This window comes from Tympanuchus pallidicinctus, unplaced genomic scaffold, assembly GCF_026119805.1.
Source record: "Tympanuchus pallidicinctus isolate F22 unplaced genomic scaffold, pur_lepc_1.0 scaffold5, whole genome shotgun sequence".
Taxonomy (NCBI): domain Eukaryota; kingdom Metazoa; phylum Chordata; class Aves; order Galliformes; family Phasianidae; genus Tympanuchus; species Tympanuchus pallidicinctus.
The window spans coordinates 27,751,406-27,775,733 of NW_026294769.1; the positions used below are offsets into that span (position 1 = coordinate 27,751,406).

Here is a 24,328-nt window from a genome sequence, read left to right on the forward strand (position 1 = left end):
ATTGCTAGAAATAGTAACAAAATACAATATAAAGCATGCATTTTAAAGCATTGTGGATCTTTGGTATTTCATGAGGTTTTTTTTTTTGTTTGTTTGTTTGTTTTACTTTAGTTGTAATTCCAACAAGAATTTATTAGTCAGAAATACAAATAAATACCATTACAAATCATCTCCTTCCTTTGGGGGACTGAGTAGAAACCCAACTTTTAAGAGGGTTTTGCTTCTGGAGATTTCATTCCAGTCCTTTCATTTTTGAACAAATTTGGACTTAATGTATCTTTAGATGAAGCTAATCAAATATATTAAGGAAAAGAGAAGAAAAAAAAAATTGCACTAGATTTCAAAAGTAAGAAAAGACAAAGAACACATAGATCACATAGATTTAGGCTTCCTAAACTGCATTGCACATGGCTTTTCAGCTGGGGGAGAAAGAGCGCAGGAGATGGAATAATGTATTTGCAGGATTTCTGAGGCATTTCAGGTCAGATTACTCCCTCCCCAGGATGCAATAATGCTATTGTTTCTCTTATGCTGAGACTTAATAATGCAACAAAATTTATGTGGAAGATGTAGAAACTTAAGTATTTCGACTCCTTTTTAGCTCCATTGATGCAAAGCATTCCAAAGCAGTCAAAGAATAGTAAACCATCTTGGGAGAAAAAATTACACAGTATACACGTTTTCCGAGGGAAAGGAAAATAAAATATACATAGGGAATAACAAAGTCTGTTTGCAAATATGCCTGTCAAGAGAAAAAGATAAACTCTCCACAACCAATTACAAAAGGTAGCTACAATGATTTTTCATATTGGTTTGTTGACTTCTAGTGTCATAATGATGTGATGCAGTACAGATCAAGGTTTGGGCCTCTGCCTCTTTGTTGTGTCTTCTGTCATATTTTTCCAGTGATATTTCTTACTAATAATGGAGTCGTACTATGCATGATAGAAAATTACAGTAGAAAATTAAATAACTACCATTTTGACTAAGGATCATGTCTGAAATGGTTTGACGTTGTCTCTGTGTGGGAACTACACAGTGTATTTACATGTGTATGAATTGCTTACTGAATTTTTGTTCTATGATATCTTCAACTACATCACATTAATTATGGTTCTTTGTTTAGGAAATAACATGTAACCCAATGCAGAAAATTACGTTGAGCTTGCTTTTTTGGAAGCTGCAGAGGACATGCTGATTTGTGACACAGAGTGAGCAAGAGGCAATTTCATGCAAAGATATTTTACAGTCTGGGCAACTATGGGGAAAAAAAAACATACCATGAACCAAGAAAAATGCCAACACCAACAGATATGATTACTGACTTCATTTAGAAAGTCTCTGTCTCTGATGAGCTGCCATATTTCTTGTGTACTCTTCCAAGTAATCAGAATGTTGTCCTACATGCACAATAGTCCACCTCAAGCATAATACTAGCATTTTAAAACTTAGCAATGATGCATCCATAAGTCCAAAATATTCAGTGCAACACCTCTTACCTGTTAGGGTGGGAGTCTTATATTTACTATTATAAGGACCAAGGAGGAACTTTTGGTTTTTGAGAATTACCATGAATGTAGAGATAACTTTATTCTTCAATGGATGCCAAATTATCTCCAACACAAGAAAAAGAGACACGCTAAAGCAAATGGATTTCACACTAGTTGCAGCCTGTTTAGTTCCTATCTCTCCTTTCAACAAGGAAGTTTGCTTCTGCATTTCTGCTTCTTCCTTGGTGGTGCCTGAGATGGATACACTGACCATTCTTAGAGAATTCAGTGCCTGTGTGGATAGTAACAATTCAGGACCTCAGGAAATCATGATGTTCAGATGTTTCCAAATAATCTACAGCTATTTCATTCATTTCCCTAAAAAGGTGGTATCTCGAGCATGAATTCAAATTTCCAGGAAGCTCTAAGGACAGACAGAAATAAGAAATTATCTATTGAATTCAAGGGATAATTCTGGAAAATGGCATGGCCGCTTATGTAGTCTTGTTGGATGATACAACATGGTAAACTTCCCTTCATTTCATTCATGTGTTATCTCCTATAGTGGAATTGCACTGAATAATGATAGGAGGCAATCAGTACTGATACAGGACTAAGCCCTGCTTTCCCCCCCCACCCCCCTCCCTTTATCTGTGAACCAATTTTAAAACCATGTGTTAATAAAAGCAGATAATCAGTCCGGGAAAAAAATAGGAGAGCTGATCAGTAATGAAAATGATTGCTAGTATTAGTGCCAGTAACTGGTCTTCATTTTTGATGTGCAGGCGATGCATTATTTGTGGATTCAGTTACCCATGCTCATCTGTGATGGGTACAACTGAAAATGAGGCTTGAATATCCTGTTTACCTTTATGCCCATCTGGGAATCAGTCGTATGGCAGAATGGTGGGAGCTCTATATAAAGCACAAACAGCAAAGTACAGCTAATGTGCCTTAACAGCCTCCAAGGTGCCGAAGATGTAAAGCAGGAAATTAGTAGGTGAAAAATACAAAGCAACAGCAACAACAACAAAAACCCAACAGAAACAACTGAGTAAATACATAGAAAACAAACTTACTGGCAAAGCGGAGTCTTCCTTTCTGAACCTCTGGCTCTTTGTCCACTCTCGGGTTTTTGGAAGGACTGTAATGGATTCTGAGAAAGAGACCTCATAGGAGAGCTCTTCTGTTATAGATGAACTGCCTTTATCTAGTCCACAGTCTAGACAGCTATTAGCTGAAAATAAGGGAAACCACATATAAACCCTGAACGTATGCTTGCATTCAGGACAAAGACATAAAAAAATTGAACCATGATGACAGAAGTCTTAAGAAAATAATAAAGGAAGTGCTTCAAAGAGGAATTTCAGTGTAAAACACAGTACATTCCTGTTTTGTCTGGAGGAAATAACCCCTTAGAAGTGAAATCCCTATTTTCATGTTATATTATTTTACTTGTTGCTTTTCGTGAGAAAGATAGTCAAGTTGTAACTTCCTGTTTATCAGGAATCACCAAGCTTTTGTACTCTATCCCTGTCTATCTAGGCTAGCAAATTCTGCTGGCACTTGTGTAATGAACAATTAAATCCAAAAGTTCCTGGCAGAAAAAAAAAAAAAAGCTGTCGACACAGATTTTCAGGTTGACTTATTTACAATCAGCAATGTGCATATATTTTACGTGGCCACATACATACATGCACAGATTTCTTATAGTTGCTCTTTCAGGTGCATAGCATCAAAGCAGGGCCCACTGTACAATCTTCTTACCATTTGAAAAATGCTATTTCTACTTACTGCTCTACTTTAAACTTCAACTGATTCCTCAAATTAGTAGATGCCAAAGGAAAATTTCTGAAATCAGTACAGTCAAGTCCAGAAATATCCTATTGTCATGGAATCCAAAGTGTGGTAACAGGCTTGAGTTCCAGTGTTGTCAACTTTTATGACTCATCTGTCATATTTCAGGGCAATTTAACATTTTTTATTGAAGTCCAGCTCCTGGACTGTCATAATTTGTACAGTATAATGGTTTTCATTAAAGGAGATATCAAATTTCAGCCCCCAGGACTGCAGAGAAGATTTTACTAATGTGACACAACTGCGTTCAAAAGCTGTGGAAATCAGAAGTTGAACTCAAAAGCATTACACATTTTATAAACTTGTTCATGCCCCATGATTTTTGAATAATTAGATTTACAGGTGAAGGTACTTAATCACCTTCTTAACACATTTTGTTGTGGGAAACTTTGTTTGGAAATTCTGGCATGAAAAAGTGGGGTAGATTATTAGATGGCTTCTGATCTGTGGTCATAGATGTTACTCAATGGACAAGGGATTTTAAAAGCATTCCCAGACCACAGACACTCTCTCTCCCATAGCCCTGAGTGTTTTTTCCCGTCTGTTCTAATACAACTATTTGCAGGGCAGAGGTACCAGCAGGGAAATGATCAGGCTGTGCAATCAAGATAAATGTCTGTGGCACTATATAAAAAGGTGAATATCTAAGAAACTATTTTAGAAGCTCTTTATATGTATATATACATATATATATATACACATAAAATTTAATATAATTATACTAGTAATAAATTAACACTTTTAATTATCCTTTAGTTAAGCCCTGAACAATGATGATGGAAAGTGCATCCAAAACAAAAGATGGACATTGCCTTGGAAGGCTGCTGACAGCTAATTAAAAAAAAAAAAAAAAAAAGTAAAAAAGAGCTAATCATGTCCACTAGTGCTGTTAATAACTGTTAGGGCAAAGTGCTTAAGGGATGTCCAAACTGACACTATCAGTAAACTAGAATAATAGGGGAGAGTCAGAAAAGTGATAATTTCTAACTTTACAATATCTGCAGTACTGGAGAAGAAATATGGAGAATACATGCATCTTGTTATGATTCTTAGCAAGAAAATATACTGTTGACATATTTTGGGCAAATTCTGCACCATATTGTTTGAAGGTTACATTCACAATCCCAGCCTTGCAATGATCGGTAAGTTTTAGAAATAGACACCTCAGAGGCAGCAGTCTGTGTCTTTACAACACCAGTCTTGAATGGAAAACTTTGGTTCCTACATGACAATAAGCTGAAAACATTCTAACAAAATATATGCAGCATAACCCTAACATGAAGGAGGGGTCTGAGCTCAGAACCACAAAGGATCTCTCTGTCTATCATTTTTCTAGGAGGAAGTGAACACTGATTACACGTTGGCATACTCACAGCTAACTGATTTCCAAACTGGCTTCTGCCCAGGAAGCTGGATACCATTAGAAGGAACTGATGACACTGGAACTGTCTCAAATGTGGGCTGATAGGCAAGGAAAAATGATCAGACTACAGTGAAAGTCAATGTCTATGGACAGAAACTGCTACAGTTTAAGAAACAGTGAATCATTCTCAGCTTACACTCTTGGCCAAGTTTAAACAACCTGTTGTGATTTTTCATAACTGAGTACATTTTTCATAACTGAGCCTCAGAATTAATCTTCCCCAGGCTGCACAGATTAGGATCATGTTGATGTGGCGATATTGCAGCTCACTGTAGCTAATGAGTCCTGCCCTGCATGATGACTGAAATTAGCTAAATAAATTGCTGTATGTAATTGTACTAAGTGAAAGATCCTTTTCAAATTGTAATCCATCCTGGTTTTAGTCACTTTGCTCACAAATCTTCTTGTGGACACTGACACATCCTGAACTTCCCAAGCACCTGGCAGATACTGGACTGTTCCTCACCAATAGATTATATTCTAACACTTTATCAGAGAACTGAAAATATTGTTTTGAGGAGGAAAAAAAACCATTAATTCCATCTTTCTGCTGCATAAATCATTCTGCAGTGTATGAAAAATAGGGGAAGTATGTGCAGCATTGTGGAGAAAGGACTCTGAAGTCCGAGGTGACATCCAGGCACAATCACCTCCCCCTGTCCTCTTGGATTTGCCCTTGTACTTGACAGGTTTGGGCCTGATAAAGACAAATCCAAGCATCTGTGTGTGTATATGGAGAGTAGCACCACACCTGCAATTTTTTGGTAAACAAAAGGCAATAATTTAAAAATGCTCTGAATGGTATCAAGTGAAAACCACTACAGTTCTCCCAGCCAGCCTTATATATATGTTTTTTGGCTGTCCTTTGTTTCCTACTTAGGGACCCCTGCTTGAAACCTGCTGCATCCCAACCCTGAGTCTTAAGGGGCAGCCCCTGTCTCACTGAACACACAGCTAAGAGCCCTTATAAAGCTGGAGCAGCAGCTCTTAACTTGCTCTCTAAATTGCTACATCAGCTGTTTATCAAAAAGCTGCAGTGCCTTATGGCAGTATTGTCTTTTCCTAATGAAAAATGTCACATGTTTAAGAGGCAGGCAGCTTTTCCAGTTGCACACCTGAAACAAGAGTACAGTTGTTTTAATCGGTTTTATCCACTAAGTTACCTGGGTAACAAAGTCAAATGTAACACGAATACAATCGCTCCTGAGAGAGTCCATTTAACGGGCTGAGAACTTGATAGTAAACAGGATTTGAGTCACACAGACTTCCTTTGCCAGAACACCATACAAACCACTGACTTTTTTTCATGGAGAACTGTGTGATCCTGTCATCATAAAATCGCATAACATGTGTACAAATGTTTTTCAGACATAAAAAAGGAATGTAAATTTCAGGTGGGAATATGGAAATTTAGAGGTCTGAAAAACTTGCCTCTATGATTTCAGAAAATCAAACATAAGCATAATCATTCATCTTCCAGATGGAGGAATTAATGATAAACAAGCAACTGGCTCATCTACTTTTGCTACTCAAAATGTCTGACCTTACAATCAGAATCAGAATAAATTCACTGTGAGTCTGGCTTATTGAGGAAAAGTCTTGCTCCATTGATACACAAGTGAAATCAACAGTGAAGATGCTGCTGCCAGCAGCTTCTGCTAAGCACAGCTGGATTGGAAAATGGAGCTGAGAGCACAGCTCTGCTTTTCACTCAGCCTGAAGACTGCTAGTGCTTGTGGCAGCTGGATAGCAAGAAAACATTTAAAAAGCAAACAAACAAACCATATTCTTCCTCTCATTTCCCAGCCTTCACAGGGAGAGTAGATAAAGAAAAAAAATCTCTTTTTCCTTTTTTCGTAGTTTTAGAGTTTTTGTTATCAGTATTCCACATCATAACATCGTGTAATGCATTGGGAATTAAAGAGTAGAAATTTCCAAATGCAACCAATAGGAGCTTTTTATTTATTATCTTGTTTTGAATCTTAGGGCAATAGGGATAAAATCTTTTTAACAAATGATTTTTTTTGGTTCCATATTGTAAAAAGATTTAAAAACTTTGGAATCTTATGCCTTAATGAATGCCAAAGGCTGAGGGTCAAATTGTGTCCTTACCCAAATTAGGACAGCGTTATTCATTTGGCTGGAGGTCCAGTCAGTGCAAGACTTCATATACTCTCATTTCTTACTGAAAGTGATTCAATAGAAAGTTCTCAGTTCCTGATACTAAAAATGAGCACAGTGTTTACTAGCATAACATACACAGGAATTTCTAATGGGGAGAAGAAACCAGAAGGGCAAGAAGAAGATGGAGATGAGATAGTCATTTCTTTTGTAGTTAACCTCATTGTAGAAGACATAAAAATAAATTGTTGGAGCACCAAACCAACACAGTTCTGTTGCCAGCCCTACTGCTAAGGAAAGTAAGAGGTAGACCTATAGCTCTAGTCAGGATATAAATTGCCAGTGCTTTAGTTAAATTCATATTTCCAAGTGGTGCCATCACAACTGCCTTTTCATGCAAATAGTTCTGGGTTAGTTAGCAATTCTTTCTTAATTAGTACATTATTTTTTCCTGTATTGCTCAAGTAAAATTCTCAGAAAACTCTTCAGAAGTTTTAGTAGACCCCAACAGACAGGGTTAGGGCTACTGATGAGCATGATACTACATCTCCTTCCTCCCATAATAAATCTATGTTTCTCCATGAATTTATATTCTGCTGCTGATTTCTTTAAGCTTTGGGCACTAGCAGTGCTGATGGCTTCTAATGGAAGCAGCATGGAATCAACAGCAAGGAAGATCAGGCCACTGTGATTAATAAACCACCCAATTTGAATCCTTACAATGTGGCTGCTAGTGGAGCCTGTTGATACCAGCCTTCCTGAAGTAGAGCACCTTATCTGGAATAAAGTGCTTCCCCAAAGTTCTTTCACAGGGAAAAAGTGTCACAAGCAATGGATTTTGCCTTCAGCATTCACTGCACCTTCCTACTAGAAGAAAAAGTAGGGAAATGTAGCTTCATTTCCTTTCACTTCAGCCCCTTTGGGCTGTTCAGGGAATGCTCCTGCCCTAGTACCCTTTGCTTAGTGTTGATCCACACAGGAGCTGGCTGCCAGACAGTAACAGGAAAAGAAATTAAAAAAAAAATATATTAAAAATCAAGCAAGCAAAGATTTTCAGAACAGACAAAAGAAAATAAGGCAAATCTTTCTCTTCCTTCTTTCTTTACCTTGGGATGTCAACTATTTATACAGCTTCAATGGTCTTGTAAATCTCATCTCAGGTGACCTTAGTGAGCTAATCACCTCTCATCATTAGGCACTGAAAAGAGTAATCCATCTTGTGTCCCTTTCTGTAATGCTCAGGTTGTTGGGAAGAAGGTGTAAATCTATCCTCCTACAGGGGAGGATTATAGAGTTACCTGAAGCAATTAGAGCTGTTTTGCTATTTGCAACATATTCATTTCTGCCCCACCTGCTCTCACTTCCTATCAAAAAATAAAAAAAAGAAACAAACAACAAAACCAGATGGGAGAGCAAAGAACTTCCTGCATAGTCTTTATACCAGTATCTCTTCAGCAGCCATGCTGAAAAGACTTACTCCTCACTGTCCCCTGCTGCTCTTGTTTTTTTTTTTTATTTTGGAGCTTTTTTTAAAATCCAGATCACTTTCCCAAACCAATTCATCACAAAGATTCTCTGACAGCTGCAGTGCCATGCTCAAAGACTCAGCTGAGCGCCAGGACCTGTTTTAGCTGCCACTGCCTCACACAGAGCTGTTCAGGATATGGAAACCTCAGCTAACGCCCCTTAAAATGCTGATCTGCTGCATTCTGCAAATGCACTCATCCATCCATCCCAGAAGAGCTGATAATTAGGATGGGTTTTCTAAATCCCATAAGAAGCAGAAGAGATAGGAGCAATGGTTAATGGGAATATTTAAGGGTGTTGGGAACCTTGCAGGCTTTTAGAAATACAATCTGCTTTGTAATCTCTTGGAGGGTGGTGATGGTGTTTTCTGCAGCTGTGTTTGTATATCTGTGTTTAACTCTTAGGCAAGCACCCTGTAGAACTGCATATTTTTTGGGGAAGAAATAAAGGTCTTAATTACTTTTTCGGTCTTTTTTTTTTTTTCAGATTCTCACAATGCAAAACAAATGAGAGAGCTGAATTTTGGAGGATGTAAAACAATGAATTAAAGGACAATGAATGGGAAGTTTCTTATTCCTTTAGCAAGTGAAAAATAGCAGAGAAAAATCAGCAGGTCAGGAAAAGATCAAGTGTGCCCATCTGAGTTACAACCACTGTTTGCCTGATTTAAATTTGTTAGAAAACTTAAGCTTTGATAGCATTATTAAAAATTATAAGTGCTTTAACGCATACAGATACATGAAGCAAAAGAAGTATGCTAATCTAATAAGAAATGCCACAGCTTTTTAATGTTCATGCAAACATGCTAAGCATTTCTCATGCAAGAAAGTCTGCCGACAGGAAACTACTAGGTGCTTCTAGAAATATTTGTGGGATTTCTCTATCACATAGAGGTAAGGCAATAACGATCCCAGGTAATTTTAAGTGGAGACAAACAAATTAACCCACTAGACACTATATTTTTGTTATCTTAAAATAATTATGCAGCTACAATTTTATTTCTTCCTTCTCCCCTGTCATCCCCCCCCTTTTTTTAAAAAAATTCATTCAGGATACCAGTTCTTGAAGAAAAGGTAGGACAAATAGAAAAGGATAAAACAATTTCATATAAGAAGTTTCCTAGATTTTTGTAATAATAAGAAGTTTGATTTTAAAGGTGAATTTGTGAGCTTATTGGTGGTCCCCTAATAAGGTATCACGAGTCACTCATCCAAAATCAAATGTTGCTTTGGGCTGAATTTTCATGGCTGACTGCATTCACCTAAATCAAACAGTGAAGGGATCAGAATTGGTGGTCTTAGAGCTATCCTAAGGGAAAAATGGATGAATTCACTAGGGGCAATACTTGTTTCTGATGCTGTGAAATAAATGAATAGTTAATAGATTTTTGTTGGCTATGTAAGTGAACTGTAACTGCCAGCATACCAGTTGCAATTGTGCTGGCAGGTGTTTAATTGCTTATGCATATTTGAACCCCAGTTGCTTCATTAGAGAAGCTTTACTTCACTGCTGGGACTGTTGAGAAAATAGCAAGCGTCCCCAGAAGTTAGAAAAAATTTGAACAACTGCCAAGAGTAACTCATCAAGTTCCAAAAAATAAGGGAGTAAATGTTAGTCTTGGAAGGAGGTTTTAGGAGAAGGGCTGGCAATAGATACGACATTGTGCTGAAGGTTAACTACAAAATTGTCTGCCATCTATTTTATTTGGTTTCTTCCTTTCCTCGCAAAATGTAGCAAATACAACACTACAAGCCTGGACTTAGTGTTAGGAACTTGTATTGGCTGGCTGTGGACCATCAGCAGACAAGATTTCTGTCTAGTAGAAGCATTCATGTACTACTTGTAAAACACTTAAAAATTAAAAATAAATAAATAAAAAAGCTCAAAACCATTCTTTCAAACTCATTAGCTACTTACAGAAGAGTCATTGGTGCCAAAGATGTCTCGCACATCCCGGACTGTATGCTTGTTCTTCTTCCTCAGGGTCTGAGTGTATGTGTTGTACCTCTTCTGTACGGCAGCAGCTTGTGTTCGGGTCAGAGTGGACAGCAGGGCTTGGCCATCCTCCTCCTCAGCTCCTGAGATCAGGGTAGATAAGCCTACATCCTGCAGCCACTCAGCCTCCAGTTCCCCTTCTGTGGAGGAAAAGAGCATAACGTGGTCTTAATGGAGAAGTAGAGAAGGGCAGGAAGGAAGGGAGGTAGCGTGGAGGCCTGCTGTGTCTGCCTTTACCTCTGGAAGGCTCCACTTCCAATCTTTCTTAGGCCAAGATTCTAAGTTAATTCAGCTTTTGTAACCATACTACCAACTCTCAGTTTGACACTGTCTGCACAAGGGAGGTTTAGATCAGAGGAAGTATTTTTAACCTGTACAATAACATCTTCATGTGAAGATGGCAGCCTGATGCAGCAAGTTTGCTAAAGGCCAACTCCTCATGCAAGTTAATAAATCCTCAGTTCCCACTTAGACCATGTCCTGTCAGATGAAGCTATGTGGGTAGAAATTAAATTGGTATTCTAAGTAAACAAAAATACTGAAGTAATGTATACAATACAGCAGTGTGTTTGCACACAAATGATGAGAAGATTAAAGATGCTTTAAAAACCCTCCATCAGCTGGTAATCAAACACTTTGGAAAGGTGACCAGTGGAGAAAAGTTTGATGTTCAGAGTTCAGACAGTCCAATAGTCACTCGGACAAGATAAGTAAGAGCCAGAGCCATCACTAAAAAGCAAGTAGGGATAGGTATCAAAGAAGTCAGGTAGAGGTGCAAGGTGCAGAAATAGCTAACTTTTAGATGTCATCCTGATTTCTACTAGTTAAAGACTGGCTAATAATCTACTTCCCAGGGGTTCTGGACACCCAGATCAATAACTAATACCTCCTTTTGCCCTGCTTAGTGCCAACTTATGAACCAGCTCTGCAGTAAGATTATACACAGTGTGAAACAGTGTTTTCTTTCTTTGAGTTTCAGCTTGCTACTGCTACCTGCTACCTTAGATGAATATTCCCTGTCACTGTAGAACAGGGAGATGCTTCCAATCTACCTTTTCTGGCTCACTTTGTAGTTTTAAGTTTTTTTGTCACTGCCTTCTCATTTATCTGCTTTCTAAAGCAAACAATTATAATCTTTTTAAATCTCTTATCACAGAGAAGATTTTAAGAGCCTTCATTTTTATTCTGCCTGTGACCAATCCTGCTTCAGCAATATGCTGCTTGAAACAAAGCAATCAAAACAATAATTGGATTTCAGCTTTGACTGCAGGAAAGGTATTACAAATAAACACACCAAAGAGGAAATTGACTAATTTTCAGACTGTTCTGTAAAGTAACTAGTCTATACACTCATTGTCCCTCTTGCAGCACTGCTGTTAATGATATGTTCATCTTCTCATTCTTTCTTTATTGCCTCCTCTTGGTAAAATTGGACTGCAGGTAGATTGACAAACACCAGTTTACTTCACTTTGACTGTCTGACACACAAAAAAGAGAATTAGAGTCTTGATTGGTGGGGGCAAATGAAAGAGCATACACATATGCCATCACTGGCTTCACGGCTAACTTCCTAGTCTCTTCACAAAGCTCTACAAAAATAACCTGCCTTTAAAAACTCAGCTCTGCATTAGGCTGGGGTCCTGTATGCCACAAAACGGATCGTAGATTCTGAAAGGATCACAATGGAGACAGGATGACAGGATTTCCATTCCTCCTCCATTAGTTTTGATCCTGAGGTTGTTCTGCCATCCTCACTCTTCTTCCTAACAAGACTTCTTTCCATTTCTGAGTGTTGCTGTCTTACCCACAACCATTCATGTTTCATTTTCCAAATTATATTCATTTTGGCTTTTGTCCTGACATTATTTCCAATAATTTTGTTTTTAATCAAATATGGTTTTTATGATGCAATGAAAAATAGTAAAGTAGACATGTAATTCTGCCTGTTTACCAGGCACCCTTGTGACTGTTTTCTCTGGCCTTTTCCCTTTTTCTGTTTCAGCTGCTTACAAACGTAGGCTTAAGACAGAAAAACTCTCAAAAAGTTTATGAAAATAAGTTTAAGTTAGAGCTAACAAACCTATATTGTTTTGAAAAATATTATTTTTTACAGTAGTAGCTACTCATTCGGCAGGGTCATTGTTATTAATCCTAATCCATCAGAAGATAAACAGATAATAGAGAGGGCCCATTGGCAAAAGTTTTCTTTTGCTCTCAGAGACTGCTAGAATAGGTATGTGCCTTTTTTGAATTTCAGATATAAGCCCAAATATCTCATCCCAAACTTCTAAAACTAAGTGTTAATAGCAGTTCTGCATGTCACAGTGATTTTAAACACCCTGACTTTCACTTTCCCTACATTTTCATCTCATGCCATTTATTATGATCTACTTTTTCTCGTCCTTAGTTACATATCTGCAGAGTAAGTCTTCTTATTACACATCTGAGTGGCAAATGCAGAATTGTGTCTTTGACAATATCACTAGTGTCTAGCTGCTATAGTCCTTTTGGTTTCTTAAGGATTCTGCACCTTTTCTTCTCAAAGAGATCTTGACAAGATGATGAATATTTGTTTTTATTTTACACTGGGGACTTCCACATTGATTTTCAGTATTTTGATCCTCGTCAAGGGGTATTAACCTATTAGTATCTTAATAGAACTCATAATCATTTCCAAGATTTATAATCTTAGACTGAATATATTACTGACGTTAATAACTAGAAGAACTCCGTGGTTGTGTGTGGGTGTATGCACAACATAAGTGTGTAAAACAACAATATAAAGGTAAATGAAGTGTGGAGATGTATTGCATTTTACACTGCAGTCACATTTTTAATTTGGGACAGAGAGGAAAAAATCAATGCAATGTAATGAGGTGAAATCAGATGAAGGATAGTATGGAACTACAGTACACTTTGCATTGGTGTGAAGAATTAGCTGAGCAGTCATGAGAGCAACAGAAAAGTTTTTGAGAACTGGTAAAGTAGGCTCCTGCATTTCCTTGTCCTATTAACTTAACTGGCTTGCAACCTTCCCCTGATGTGGGGGAAAAGTCATGGACATATCATTTACACTGCTAATTGCATGAGGGAAATACCATGATGTTCACGATTTCATCTTGAGTTGGGGAACCCAGAACTGAACATGGCACTCCAAATGTGTCCCCACCAGTGCTGAGTGGAACAGAAGAGTCACATCCTTTGATCTGCTGGTGGTGTTTTTCCTAACATAACCAAGAACGCTGATAGCCTTAGTGGCAACAGCACACTTTCCCAATAAGGGCAAACTGAGGCAGATTGCTTTTCTGTAACAATAACCATAATTTTTCAGTTAGTTCCACCTATCTTTATTTGAGATCACAGGCCAACAAAAAAAAGGGCAGCTTAGTTTTACCTGGCAGATCTTGTCCCTTACTGAATACAGATTTTTGGTAAATGGAGGTCTTCTACTTTTATTCCCAAGAGAGGAGACTAGAGCTAGACAGTGGAAGTCATTCCCCATGGAAACAGCATGTAGTTAGAGCTAGATACCTCTCTGTTGGATACTTATCATGAATGATTACTTATTTGATTACAAAATAAAGTAACATCCTTTACCCTTTTCAACCCTTTTCCTGGTAGCAAAATTAATGATATCCTATTGCATGTAAAGGTAAGAAAAGCACACTTCACTCATATTAACAACAGCGTGAAGAGAATACACCATTCTTTCAAAATCTATCTTTAGATCAGCTATTCCCAGACTAGTGGCCTTGATCCTCAAAGTGGCTGCAACAATCAGTGGGCCTTGGCCTCAGAAAAATTTCAGTTTTGTCTTACGTTAACACCTGGTATTTTGTATTGTATAATAAAATACATTTGTAAGTGGAATCATAACTGGGAAAAGTTAGAGGACTTGTTCCAGATGTAATTCATAGAAGAGATCAGTAAGTTTTAATAAGTAAGGAAGCTGAAGAATGTAGTCATCTTTATACTTGGACTCATCTATAATATCTCCTCAAGTCAATTTCAGAGAAACAGGCAGCCACCAAACTTGATAGCGCAAAATGATATCTAGCTAATAACTTCTTCAAGACTTTCATAACTTCTACTTTATATTTTACCAAAAGCCAGAAAGTGGAAAATTCCAATATATTAATTGAACTTTTCTGTCCTTTAATGGATTTTGGTTTAGATTATTAAATGCTGGAGATAAAGTTTTCTTTTAGTGCTTCTCTTTCCTGACTCAAAGAAATCCGTATTTTAATCTTGCTCGTAATAGGGAAAGAGATAAAAGCATCACCAAAGAGATCAGGAAATGCTAAGGTGTGGAGAAGAAGTGGTGTTTACGTGCTTACCATCAGCAGGTTTGAACTCCAAGAGTGTTGCTTCTTCAGGCCCATCTTCACTGCTCTCCTTGATGCTCTCCACTTCGCACCAGAAGTCCTCCATGGAGGTGCTGTCCACGGAGGCCTGAGAGTTGGAGCGAGTGAATACTGGAGGACTTGTTGGCATTGACTCATTGGAAAGCATCCTGTTAATTCTTCGGCAGCGAGGAAGAGATTTTCTGAAAAGAGACAGAGATGAAAACTAAAAATATTTTACTTTTCTAATACGCGGACTGGACGTGCAACCAGGGTTTCAAATGTGGCTGTACCAGGAAGACCAGGAACAAGATGTTGGAAGCAAAGTGCACAGTGCTGGTGGTCTTCATGATTTCTCTTGCTCATAGAAGTCATGACTAGAGATTTGTTTTCTTATAACAGTTTATCTCTTTAAGGATTTTTAATGTTTTACACCCAAGAGGGGAACTCAGGAGATACAATTTTTATATCTAATACTGCTACTTTTCTAATGAGACAATAAAAAAGGATTTTAACTTCTTTGTGCCTCAGCTTTTCTTTCTGTCTTTCTCTTTTTTTTACGCGCTGAAATACTTTTGAGGAAAAATAATCAGAGTTGGGAACACTGAAATGTATCATCTTGTCCCCACTAACTGTGTGTATTATAAAGAAAAATATGAGATGATTTAGATCAGAAGAATAATTACTTTTTCCATTTGAAAATTCTGTTTAAAGTATTTTTAAAAAAGAACTTCAAAATAAATACAATCTTTTTAAAAAATCTTAAAAGTGAAATCATATATTTTAAGACAAACAGAAGATTTCGATCACTGTTTAAAAAAATTGATTCACTAAAAATCAAATTTCAAGTTACAATTCAATACAAAGATTTCTTCTCTTAAATTAATTTTTGGATTTTTAGTAAACTAACAAACTTGTCCCTTGTTCCTTTGTTCTTTTCTTTTCCCATTGTGAACTCATACAGGTGAAGACGTATAATTTCACAGAAAATTTTATGAAATACCCACTGCAAAAGTCTTATCTAACTTTGTTCTGTCACATTATTACAGCTGCGATACTTTAAACAGCTTTTGCAACTGTAATTACAGTAATTACAGTAGAAAGTAATAAAAAACTAGCACAATATTTGTACAAAGGAGTCAAGAGGTAGCACAATTATGACTAGAGAGCTAGACTGCAGGAATTAATGGAAAATTATGTCATAAGGTCTTCTGGCCTTAACTTATCTGAATTAATTCAAATGCAGTTTCCCTTTCTCTTCCTTTCCTTTATGGCATCATCCTGCCAACAGCCCTTTGTTTAAAACCACAAACATCACTTTTACTCCATTAAAAAAAAGATGCTTCCTTTTCAGTATTTCCCTCCTTTTCTAAGGTCTCCTAATGGATGTAAAAACACTGCAGTATATAATGAAGCTGACTGGATCTTTTCTTCCCTTCTCACAGATGGCAAATGACTGTTTTTAAGCAAAATGCTGAAACTGTTATTAATTAGGATAAGCTCCAGTTATGGAACGTGAGAAGAACTTGTGACACATGTGGTTAAAGCTATTGGATGCTCACCACACAGTCTTCTGCTGAGGGGATGTGAGCTTTTAATGTTTGCTCAACACAACTCAGGTGACTGAAGTACCTGCCAATAAACCATCATTGCAGTGGGTATGGGGCCTGGGATCTTTTTGTTTGGATTTGCCTTTCTCTTTTCCTTCAGCACCAGCAAGGAGACAAAACTGTGGGCCTCACAGATATCACAAGAATTGTGCAAAGTGTCCTGAAGCAGAGATGTTAACAAGGAGAAGCTGAACCCCTGAGAAACAGCAAGGAAAACTGTGCAGTCAGTGGGGAGAGGGCTGGGATGGGGAAGTAGTCCCTGCTAGCCAATTGCTCACTGCTATGAGAAGTTTTGCTCCTTTGTTTGAGAGGTGATAGCGAACACAAATAAGGAAAAAGGCAAAGCTTCCTGGCACTCTCAAGGCCTTTGGGGCCCCTTTCCACTCAGCACTGTGCAAGGAGAGAGCCTATGCCAAGGGCTTGTGTCCCTCCCCAACTTCCTTTGTAGCTTGGAGTTCTGCCTGAGCCCCCCACATTGCTGCGCACTACGTATTGATACCAGTATTGTTAAAGTTTTGTTAAAAAATAAGTCTCCACATCTGCTCCAGAGCACTGCCCAGAGCAGCACTCGCAGAAATAACACTCTCACTGTGCTGGAGTCAAAGGCATGCTGGGATAAGCAGAGGAGTTTTTCCTTTTTTTTTTTCCCTTTTTTTTTTTTTTCACTTTGCTGCCTTCCATCACTTAGTCATGGTCAGGGAATTTAAACACTTCCTGCCCTCCCAGTGTGAGTCTTGACCGTGACCCTTGTGCTCTTCGGGCACCACACCAGACTGATCCCTGGGCTTTGACTCCATCAGCACTTCTAACAGCTAACTCAAACCAGGGCTTTTCATTTCACCATATTAGGAAGAAAGAGGCTTGGTAGGTTGTTTCTTTTCTCCTCACAGTGAGTTCTGTAATATTACCATGCCGAAAAGCTAAATGAAAACAGATCACGTAACATGGCAACAACTGCTGTGACAACCAGCTTTACCAAATACGTCAATGGTTACTGAGTAATTAACATGCATTTACAACAATATTAAAAGTATGGAGCTTTTTTGAAAATCAACTGAACAAAGTCTGCTGAGAATCACATATCTGAAACTTGAGCACAGATTAAATCTCACTGTGTAAAATTCCTGTAACAAGAAAGATTAGGCAGAGATGCTTTATCCTTATTGGTAAACAACTGAAGCTTGCTTCCAGGTGGTCTGGTATTAATCTTCTACAATTATTCTCAGTCTCATGTGCTGGAAAAGTTCTCTGGCTGCCATTTTGACCCATATACCTGGAGCTTATGTCCTGGAGGAAGTGGTTTGTTTTATGTAATAATGGCAGTTATCTCCACTTCCTCTACTCAAAGCTCTTGAAAACAGTTTCAGGAAAAAGGAGAGAATTCCCACTGAGGAAGCAAAGCATATTCCTCACTGCTTTTAATGTCTTGGAGGACATGAGTACTGACTCAGCATGCCTGTCTCAGAAATAGCTCAACAAGCCCAAGTTGCCTGTCACTTGGGAACTCTGGTAGCCGGAAACCTACGTTCCTCATACCTTTCTCACCCTTAAGCTTTCTGGTTTGTTTGCCCTTTTCCTCGGTGTCTATAAAGAAGTTTGTAAGGATCTATTTTTTTGTTCTAAGCCAAGTCCATTGTTCTTACAGAAAATTGGAACAGCAGTCTGGTTAGACAAGGACTAATCACAAACCTCATGCTCCATTTCCTCTGGTAACTTACATGTACAGTACTGGTGAGCTAATCCAAAAGGCTGACTGAAACTTAATGCAGCAGGGGTCTCAGATCTGGCTTCCTAGATGGAAAACACTGGTAGAAAAGGATGATGAAGTACCAAAAAAAAATTACAGTGACTTCAGTGAGTGAGCTGAAACTGTTTTCAGGATGCAATTATAAACAAAACAAAACAAAACAAAAACCCACGCAGATACAAACCAAAATACTTGAAAACAAAAGAAAATGAAAGAAGGGAAAAGTATACTACAGTGGTTGTTATCAAAGAACCCTTCTGTTGCTGGGCATCAGTCACACAAGAAAGGGTTGAAGAGTGCCAGTAAGGAGAACCATGATGGTGTATGTTTGGTGGCCCTGCTAGGCAGGGGGGTTGGAACTACATGATCCTTGAGGTCCCTTCCAACCCAGGTGATTCTGTGATTCTGTGATTCTGTGATTCTGTATCATGTAGAGAGCAATATTTGCAAAGAAGAGGGGTATTTCCATGGGACACAAGGAGGTTGATTCGTCTGCGTGTGACTCTAGTTAGCAACTTTGTTGTGTTTGTAATGCTGACAAAATGCAATAGCAAAGTAGGCCCACTGAACCTATGATTTATGTTTTGTATATCGAGCAGCAGTATGCTGCTGGGGGTCTGCCAGCATACACTGATTTCAGGATAGCCATAGTAGATCCAGTAGCACTTCTTATCCTATCCCCAAAGCAGAGGTTAGTCACACTGCATGAAGAACTGGTTCAGTGACACCTAATGATTGCTCATGGGCTGACTAATGAGAAAGCTAGGCTTGTGTTTTCAGTTTAATTAAATAATGGGTGGTAAAGAATCCATAAAACAGACAGGGAGCAATAAAGCCACCTTGTAGTTAAAAACAGCATTCAATCCTTGTTTACACAGAGACAGAACATCTTATTCTTGTGGATCATTACGTTTGATTTAATTCAGTGAGTCCTAAATTAAGTCCATCACAATTAGTCACATTTACAAGAAAGGGGAAGAAGCAAGGAACAAATTATCCTGGCCATTTTTGGTGTTCTTCTGAGCACCAGAGGCCACCTTTGCTTATTACAATCATTCTATCAGTGTACTCACTCATTCCAGTGAAGTTGATAGCGCTTGAATAATGCAACAGCAGCAGAGTGCTTTGCTGTTGTCTGTCCCCAATCTTTCTTACAGTTTATCATAACTATTACAGAATCACAGAATCACCCGAGTTGGAAGGGACCTCAAGGATCATGTAGTTCCAACCCCCCTGCCTAGCAGGGCCACCAAATGTACACATTCAGATCAGGTTGCCCAGGATACTCAACTTCTGACAAAATAAACAATTACTCTCATTCTGCTTAACTTTTCTTGGATGTAGAAAAGGAGATAGTACCTTGTATTGGCAAGGTACATTTCTACCTCTTAGCTAAGAACTGTTTTTGTCTGTTTTGAATTTTTAGGAAGCAGTCATGTACCAATATTTCCTTTTTCTTTTTTCCTCAAATATGTAAAAGCTCCAGGCAGAGTCCAGCAACTGGAAATACTACCTCTGTGCACAGTTCACAGCTTGTTTTCAGCCAACACTCTTCCCCCAAATCTCTCATCTTCTGCTTCCTTCCTGGTGACCCAGTTTGCTGTCTGCTTGCTTCCTTCGCTCTGTTCTCAGTGGCTTTTAATCGCAGAGAGGAGTATATCTCAGGCAACATTTCCCAACTCCTTGTGCTTGCTTCTCATTCTGATTATCTTGCAGATATTATAAAAAATGTAGGCAGTGGACTCTAAAGTTTCATTTTTCTTTCTCTAACATCTAGCATTTGACCTATCATGCTCATTAATTGCACCGAGGTGTCACAAGCTTCTCTAACAACAGAGTATTTGAGTGAGATGCAAAATGCAACTTAACTTCAGCAGTCTTTTTTTCATTCTCTTGCCTACTGAAACTCATATTAAAAATCATATTAATCTCACTGTCTGTTGGTCTGAAAATAAGCTGAGCTATCACATTACTGTATCAGCTATATTCAGTACTTCCACAAACATTCTGCAATTGATACTTCTGTAAATAATTACTTTTATTTCCAAAGATCCTTTTTATCTTTAAAGTACTTTTTTTTTTAGACCAAATAGCCTTGTTTAACGAGTCTTAGGATTTAAAGATTTAATAGAGAAAAAGCTTGTAAAATTTAAAGGACTTGGAAGGTTTAAAAGAGTTTCATTTATTTATTCATAACTAATCTTCAGTTGTGCTAGTAGCAGTCAGGACATTCAGCTATGAAGCCTGTATGTCAGTGTTACCTGCACTATCTAAAAATGCATTTCACCTTGTCTCCTTCAGCTCTCTGATGCAATGTTTTCGTCAGTGGCACGGAAGACCCCCATCTACAACAATGACCACATTGTGGCTGCCCTGAGGCTGAGCACGGAGATTGCAGAATAATCTCTCTGTTTGTGTGTGTGAGTGTGGGGGCTCTCACAATCAGACCCTTTGAGCTAGTGGAGAGCAGGGAATATGCTCTCTAGGTATTGCCTGCTGGCAATGATGACCTCTGGGGACACGACCCAGACCTCTCCTCCATGCTGGCAATCACATCACATCAGTGCTGTCCTAATACAACAGAGACAGTGCACTATATGGCTTCAGTGCATCTGTCAAAATCTGAAAGGGACTCTATTTTGTCTTCATTGTCCTAACAAAGCTGTTCCCAAAGGGCAGCAGGGATTCTCAAATGATTAACACTAACAAGAGTATGTTGTTATCTCTTTTTTTTTTTTTTTTTTTTCCAAGTAAATTGGAAAAGAATTCTTTTCTCATACATTGAGAGGCAGCAAAACACGCTGGTTTGGAATTCTTAAGACTTAAGGATCAGCAATCATGGCAGAATATGATTGATGCAAATTACAGTGGCTATGGACAGAATAAAAAACACTAGACATGGCCCGCAGCAGGCAAAAGTTATGTCTGTGAGTAGCCACATCTTAAACATATTTTGTTATTAGAGTTGACAAATACTCTGCTCTGTTGGTGCTTGCCTAAGTCCAATTAATTTTGTATGCAACACATCCACACATCTAAGGAGGACCAAGTATTTCCAGGAAGAAACAGGCATATGGAGCAAGCACTGTACCAGAGGAAACTCCATTCTTCCAGGAAATGTTTGATCTATTTTGCATGTACAGTATAAATGCTTCGCGCCTGAGCACTGAACCGGGGAATCTGATAGTTCACTCTACATACACCCCATGCTGATCAAGCCCTTCAGGAGCATTGGGCTCACTGCTTGCGCACTGTTTATCTCCTCATTCTGAGCAGACGTCTCAGAAAAGTTCTAGTTGTCTGGCAGACATCCAGAGATATTGCTGGATAGCTGAGCATCCCAAAATCCAGTGTAAAACCTTCAGATTCCACACAGACATAATTTAAAATCAAGATGTATAATGACCCTGGACATACTACTGTAAGATTGCAGGTCCTTGGCATGAGTTACTTGGTTAAGCTGTACAGAAAGCACAAGGCAGACACATTTCATTCTGCAGCTGAGTGCAGGCAGCTAGCTAGGGTGTCACTTCAAGTAGCAAGCAAAAATGAAACAATTATATGAATGAGAAAGAAATAGGGGAGCACAATTGCATTAGATCCTGTCTAAATTCTGGGACTGCACCAGCACTGGTGCTCAAATGAAGATTAAATCATTCAACAAGCAAAGAAGCAAACCAAGCAAAATCCATAGGGAAGGTAAACAGGACAGTGTTACAGGATTTTTGGGACTAGAGCCACAAACAAGATTTTATAAAGAGAAAGAAATATGGAAACACTCGTCAGACTTGAAGTAAGTACTGAAACATAAGGGGTCAAACTTGCTATAGTTCTCAGTACACCTTCTATTTTTGCCTCCATTTATGTCATATTTGTGGAAAAATATCTAATTATTTTTATTTTAGAACCTTCTAAATAAGTTGTCCCTTCAAGTAACATACATATTATCATTAATGAGCTCATATTGTTTATAGAACTTTATTTCTCTGAAGCACTTCAAGAGACAAATAGAGTCATTTTGGCTTAAGGAAGCATCATAAAGAAATGGACCATACTGTCTCCTGGAAGGCTTCTAATGCAATTACACATATCACAAATGCAAGCTCTTTAAGTCCTTGACATAAGCAAAGAAAGAGGGCATATACTTCCTGAGAGTGAACATGTAAACTAAATGGGAGCATGAAGTCATGCAGTATGCTTTGAAGTTTTCTCTGTGCTTAGCTTTAAGTGAACTCCAGATGTTACTGTCTCCTGCCCTATAATCAATACACACTTTTAAGTAAATACTTTTTTTTGAAGGCTTCAAGACCAAAGCAAAATAGCCATACTTATTTTCCTAAGACAATGTTTTCCTTAAATGTGTTTTAATGTATACAAGAGGCAATGACTGAGCTACAAAATACGAATGTTGACTCTCTGAAGAATTCATTTTTATCTTAGTCATAAATTTTAACAGTTACCCTGTGATCCACATAAAATAATTTTGAACATGATGCTTAAAAGTATTCTCGGCACTGGATTTAAATGATGTTGAAATGTACATTAATTTTTTAAAGCTGAGCAACACATTCAATATTTATTTTACAGAAAAAAAAAAAAAAAAACTTATGAGGGGAAGATTCTTTAAAATCTTTTGACTGAGTGGGGAGTAGCTTCACACTGTCGTTATTAAAATCCTGGATCAGATTCTCAGCTAGTTATAAACTGTTACAGCCTCACTGGCTTAATTTATCCCTTATGTTTAAATTCAGAACATCCTTCTTTGTGGTATTGCTAATTCTGAAGTTATTACAAATTACAAGAATTGCATGAAAAACATTACTTCTCACCATCTCAATTTTTCTCTGCAGTTCTGGATTGGCTGTCAGGAAATTCTGAACCCTCAGCTTGTATTTTCCATGGTGTATTGTACTTTGTGGCATATTGAATCAGGGAGAAGGAATGAAAAATCTGCTGGAAAATGTTGTAGCCACACAAAAACCAAGATGTGTCTATAATTCTATTTTTTGCCACTCAAGCACATTTGTAAAGATTGTATGAATTTGTAAAGGGTCCCACATTTGCTGAGTAGACTCTACTTTTGTTAGTGAGACTGCTTAATAACTCAGTGTAGTTATCGAGGTATCTCGAAGAACTATGTTCTTACTTTTACCAGAAGAAAAATGTTCATGTCATCTAATATAGAAAGGACAGAAAAATAGTTTTTCAGCAAGTTGTCCATTGATTACTCTTAGGAATGTCAAGAAAAGTCTGTGACTTTATCCTGAATGATTTGAGCATCTCTACACTATCTTCCTTTCAGTCCATCTGCAACCATTCCCAAATTGTTCCTTTTCTCCTACCTCTTCAATTTCCCAGAAGGCAAATGTTGCTGTGTTGAGAGAGAGCCTCGAGTAGAAGTGAAGGCATTTCAGAAGGCTTTCTGCACAGAGTCATGAGTGAGACACCAGTGTCTCCGTGAGGAGACACCAGTACAGCACAGTGGGACTACAAACACTGGGAAGGGATGAGGATTGCAGCTGATGGTGTGCTTCTTCAATGGCATTTGACAGTCATATTTCCTTACCAGAAACAGTCACACACCAGCCTCTGTTTTCAACCTGTTATAAATATTTACAAAAAGTTCAGGGCCAAAACATACTTCGAATTCTAAAAAAAAAATAAATAAATTATCAGAGCATCCCAAGCAGATAGGTCATATTAACAGAGGTAAACCAACCTTCTTGGCTTTGCTGAAGTGGAATTTTCCTTTTGAACCTTTAGGCCATAAAAAGCAAGCTACATTAAAACAGGATTTGATTAATGTTTTTGAGGGAAACTGAACTAATTTCTTACTAATAAATTCATCTTAATTTCATTCATTTTAAAATTTGATAATAACGTATTATTTGGTAACTTCTCTCAGTCAGGACATCAGTAACTAGAAGCATAGCTATGTAAGCATAAAGACAAAGCTGAATTTTTTTTAAAAAGGTGCAGTTGACTCCATTTGGAAATTCATTTAGACAATTTTCATTTATAATATAAGCACAGAAATGTGTTGGCAAGAAACTATTTTGTCAGATAAGCCTATGAGAGGCCTGTTCAGAGGATGGGAGATATAACCAAAACTGAAGACAGAACAAAGCTGAAGAGTAGAAGCTTAGTGTTGAAGGAGACAAAGCCAACAGCCAGGGTACACCAAGTAGAAGATCACAGATCTCCAAAGAACAGAC

The 24,328-nt window shown here is 38.0% G+C and overlaps 1 protein-coding gene across 2 annotated transcripts in view; it reads right to left on the bottom strand.

The window, feature by feature from the left end:
- The window catches only part of ARHGAP28 (Rho GTPase activating protein 28), a 75,347-nt gene that overhangs the window by 20,760 nt on the left and 30,259 nt on the right, over window positions 1-24,328 (bottom strand). For both annotated transcript variants that reach the window (XM_052703458.1, XM_052703457.1), the window contains 4 exons: window positions 14,751-14,959; window positions 10,336-10,553; window positions 4,721-4,808; window positions 2,570-2,727 (listed from right to left, as the gene is read on the bottom strand). In XM_052703458.1, coding sequence (XP_052559418.1) covers window positions 2,570-2,727; window positions 4,721-4,808; window positions 10,336-10,553; window positions 14,751-14,925 — 639 coding nt within the window. In that variant the 5' untranslated portion in view covers window positions 14,926-14,959. The remainder of the gene's footprint in view (window positions 1-2,569; window positions 2,728-4,720; window positions 4,809-10,335; window positions 10,554-14,750; window positions 14,960-24,328) is intronic.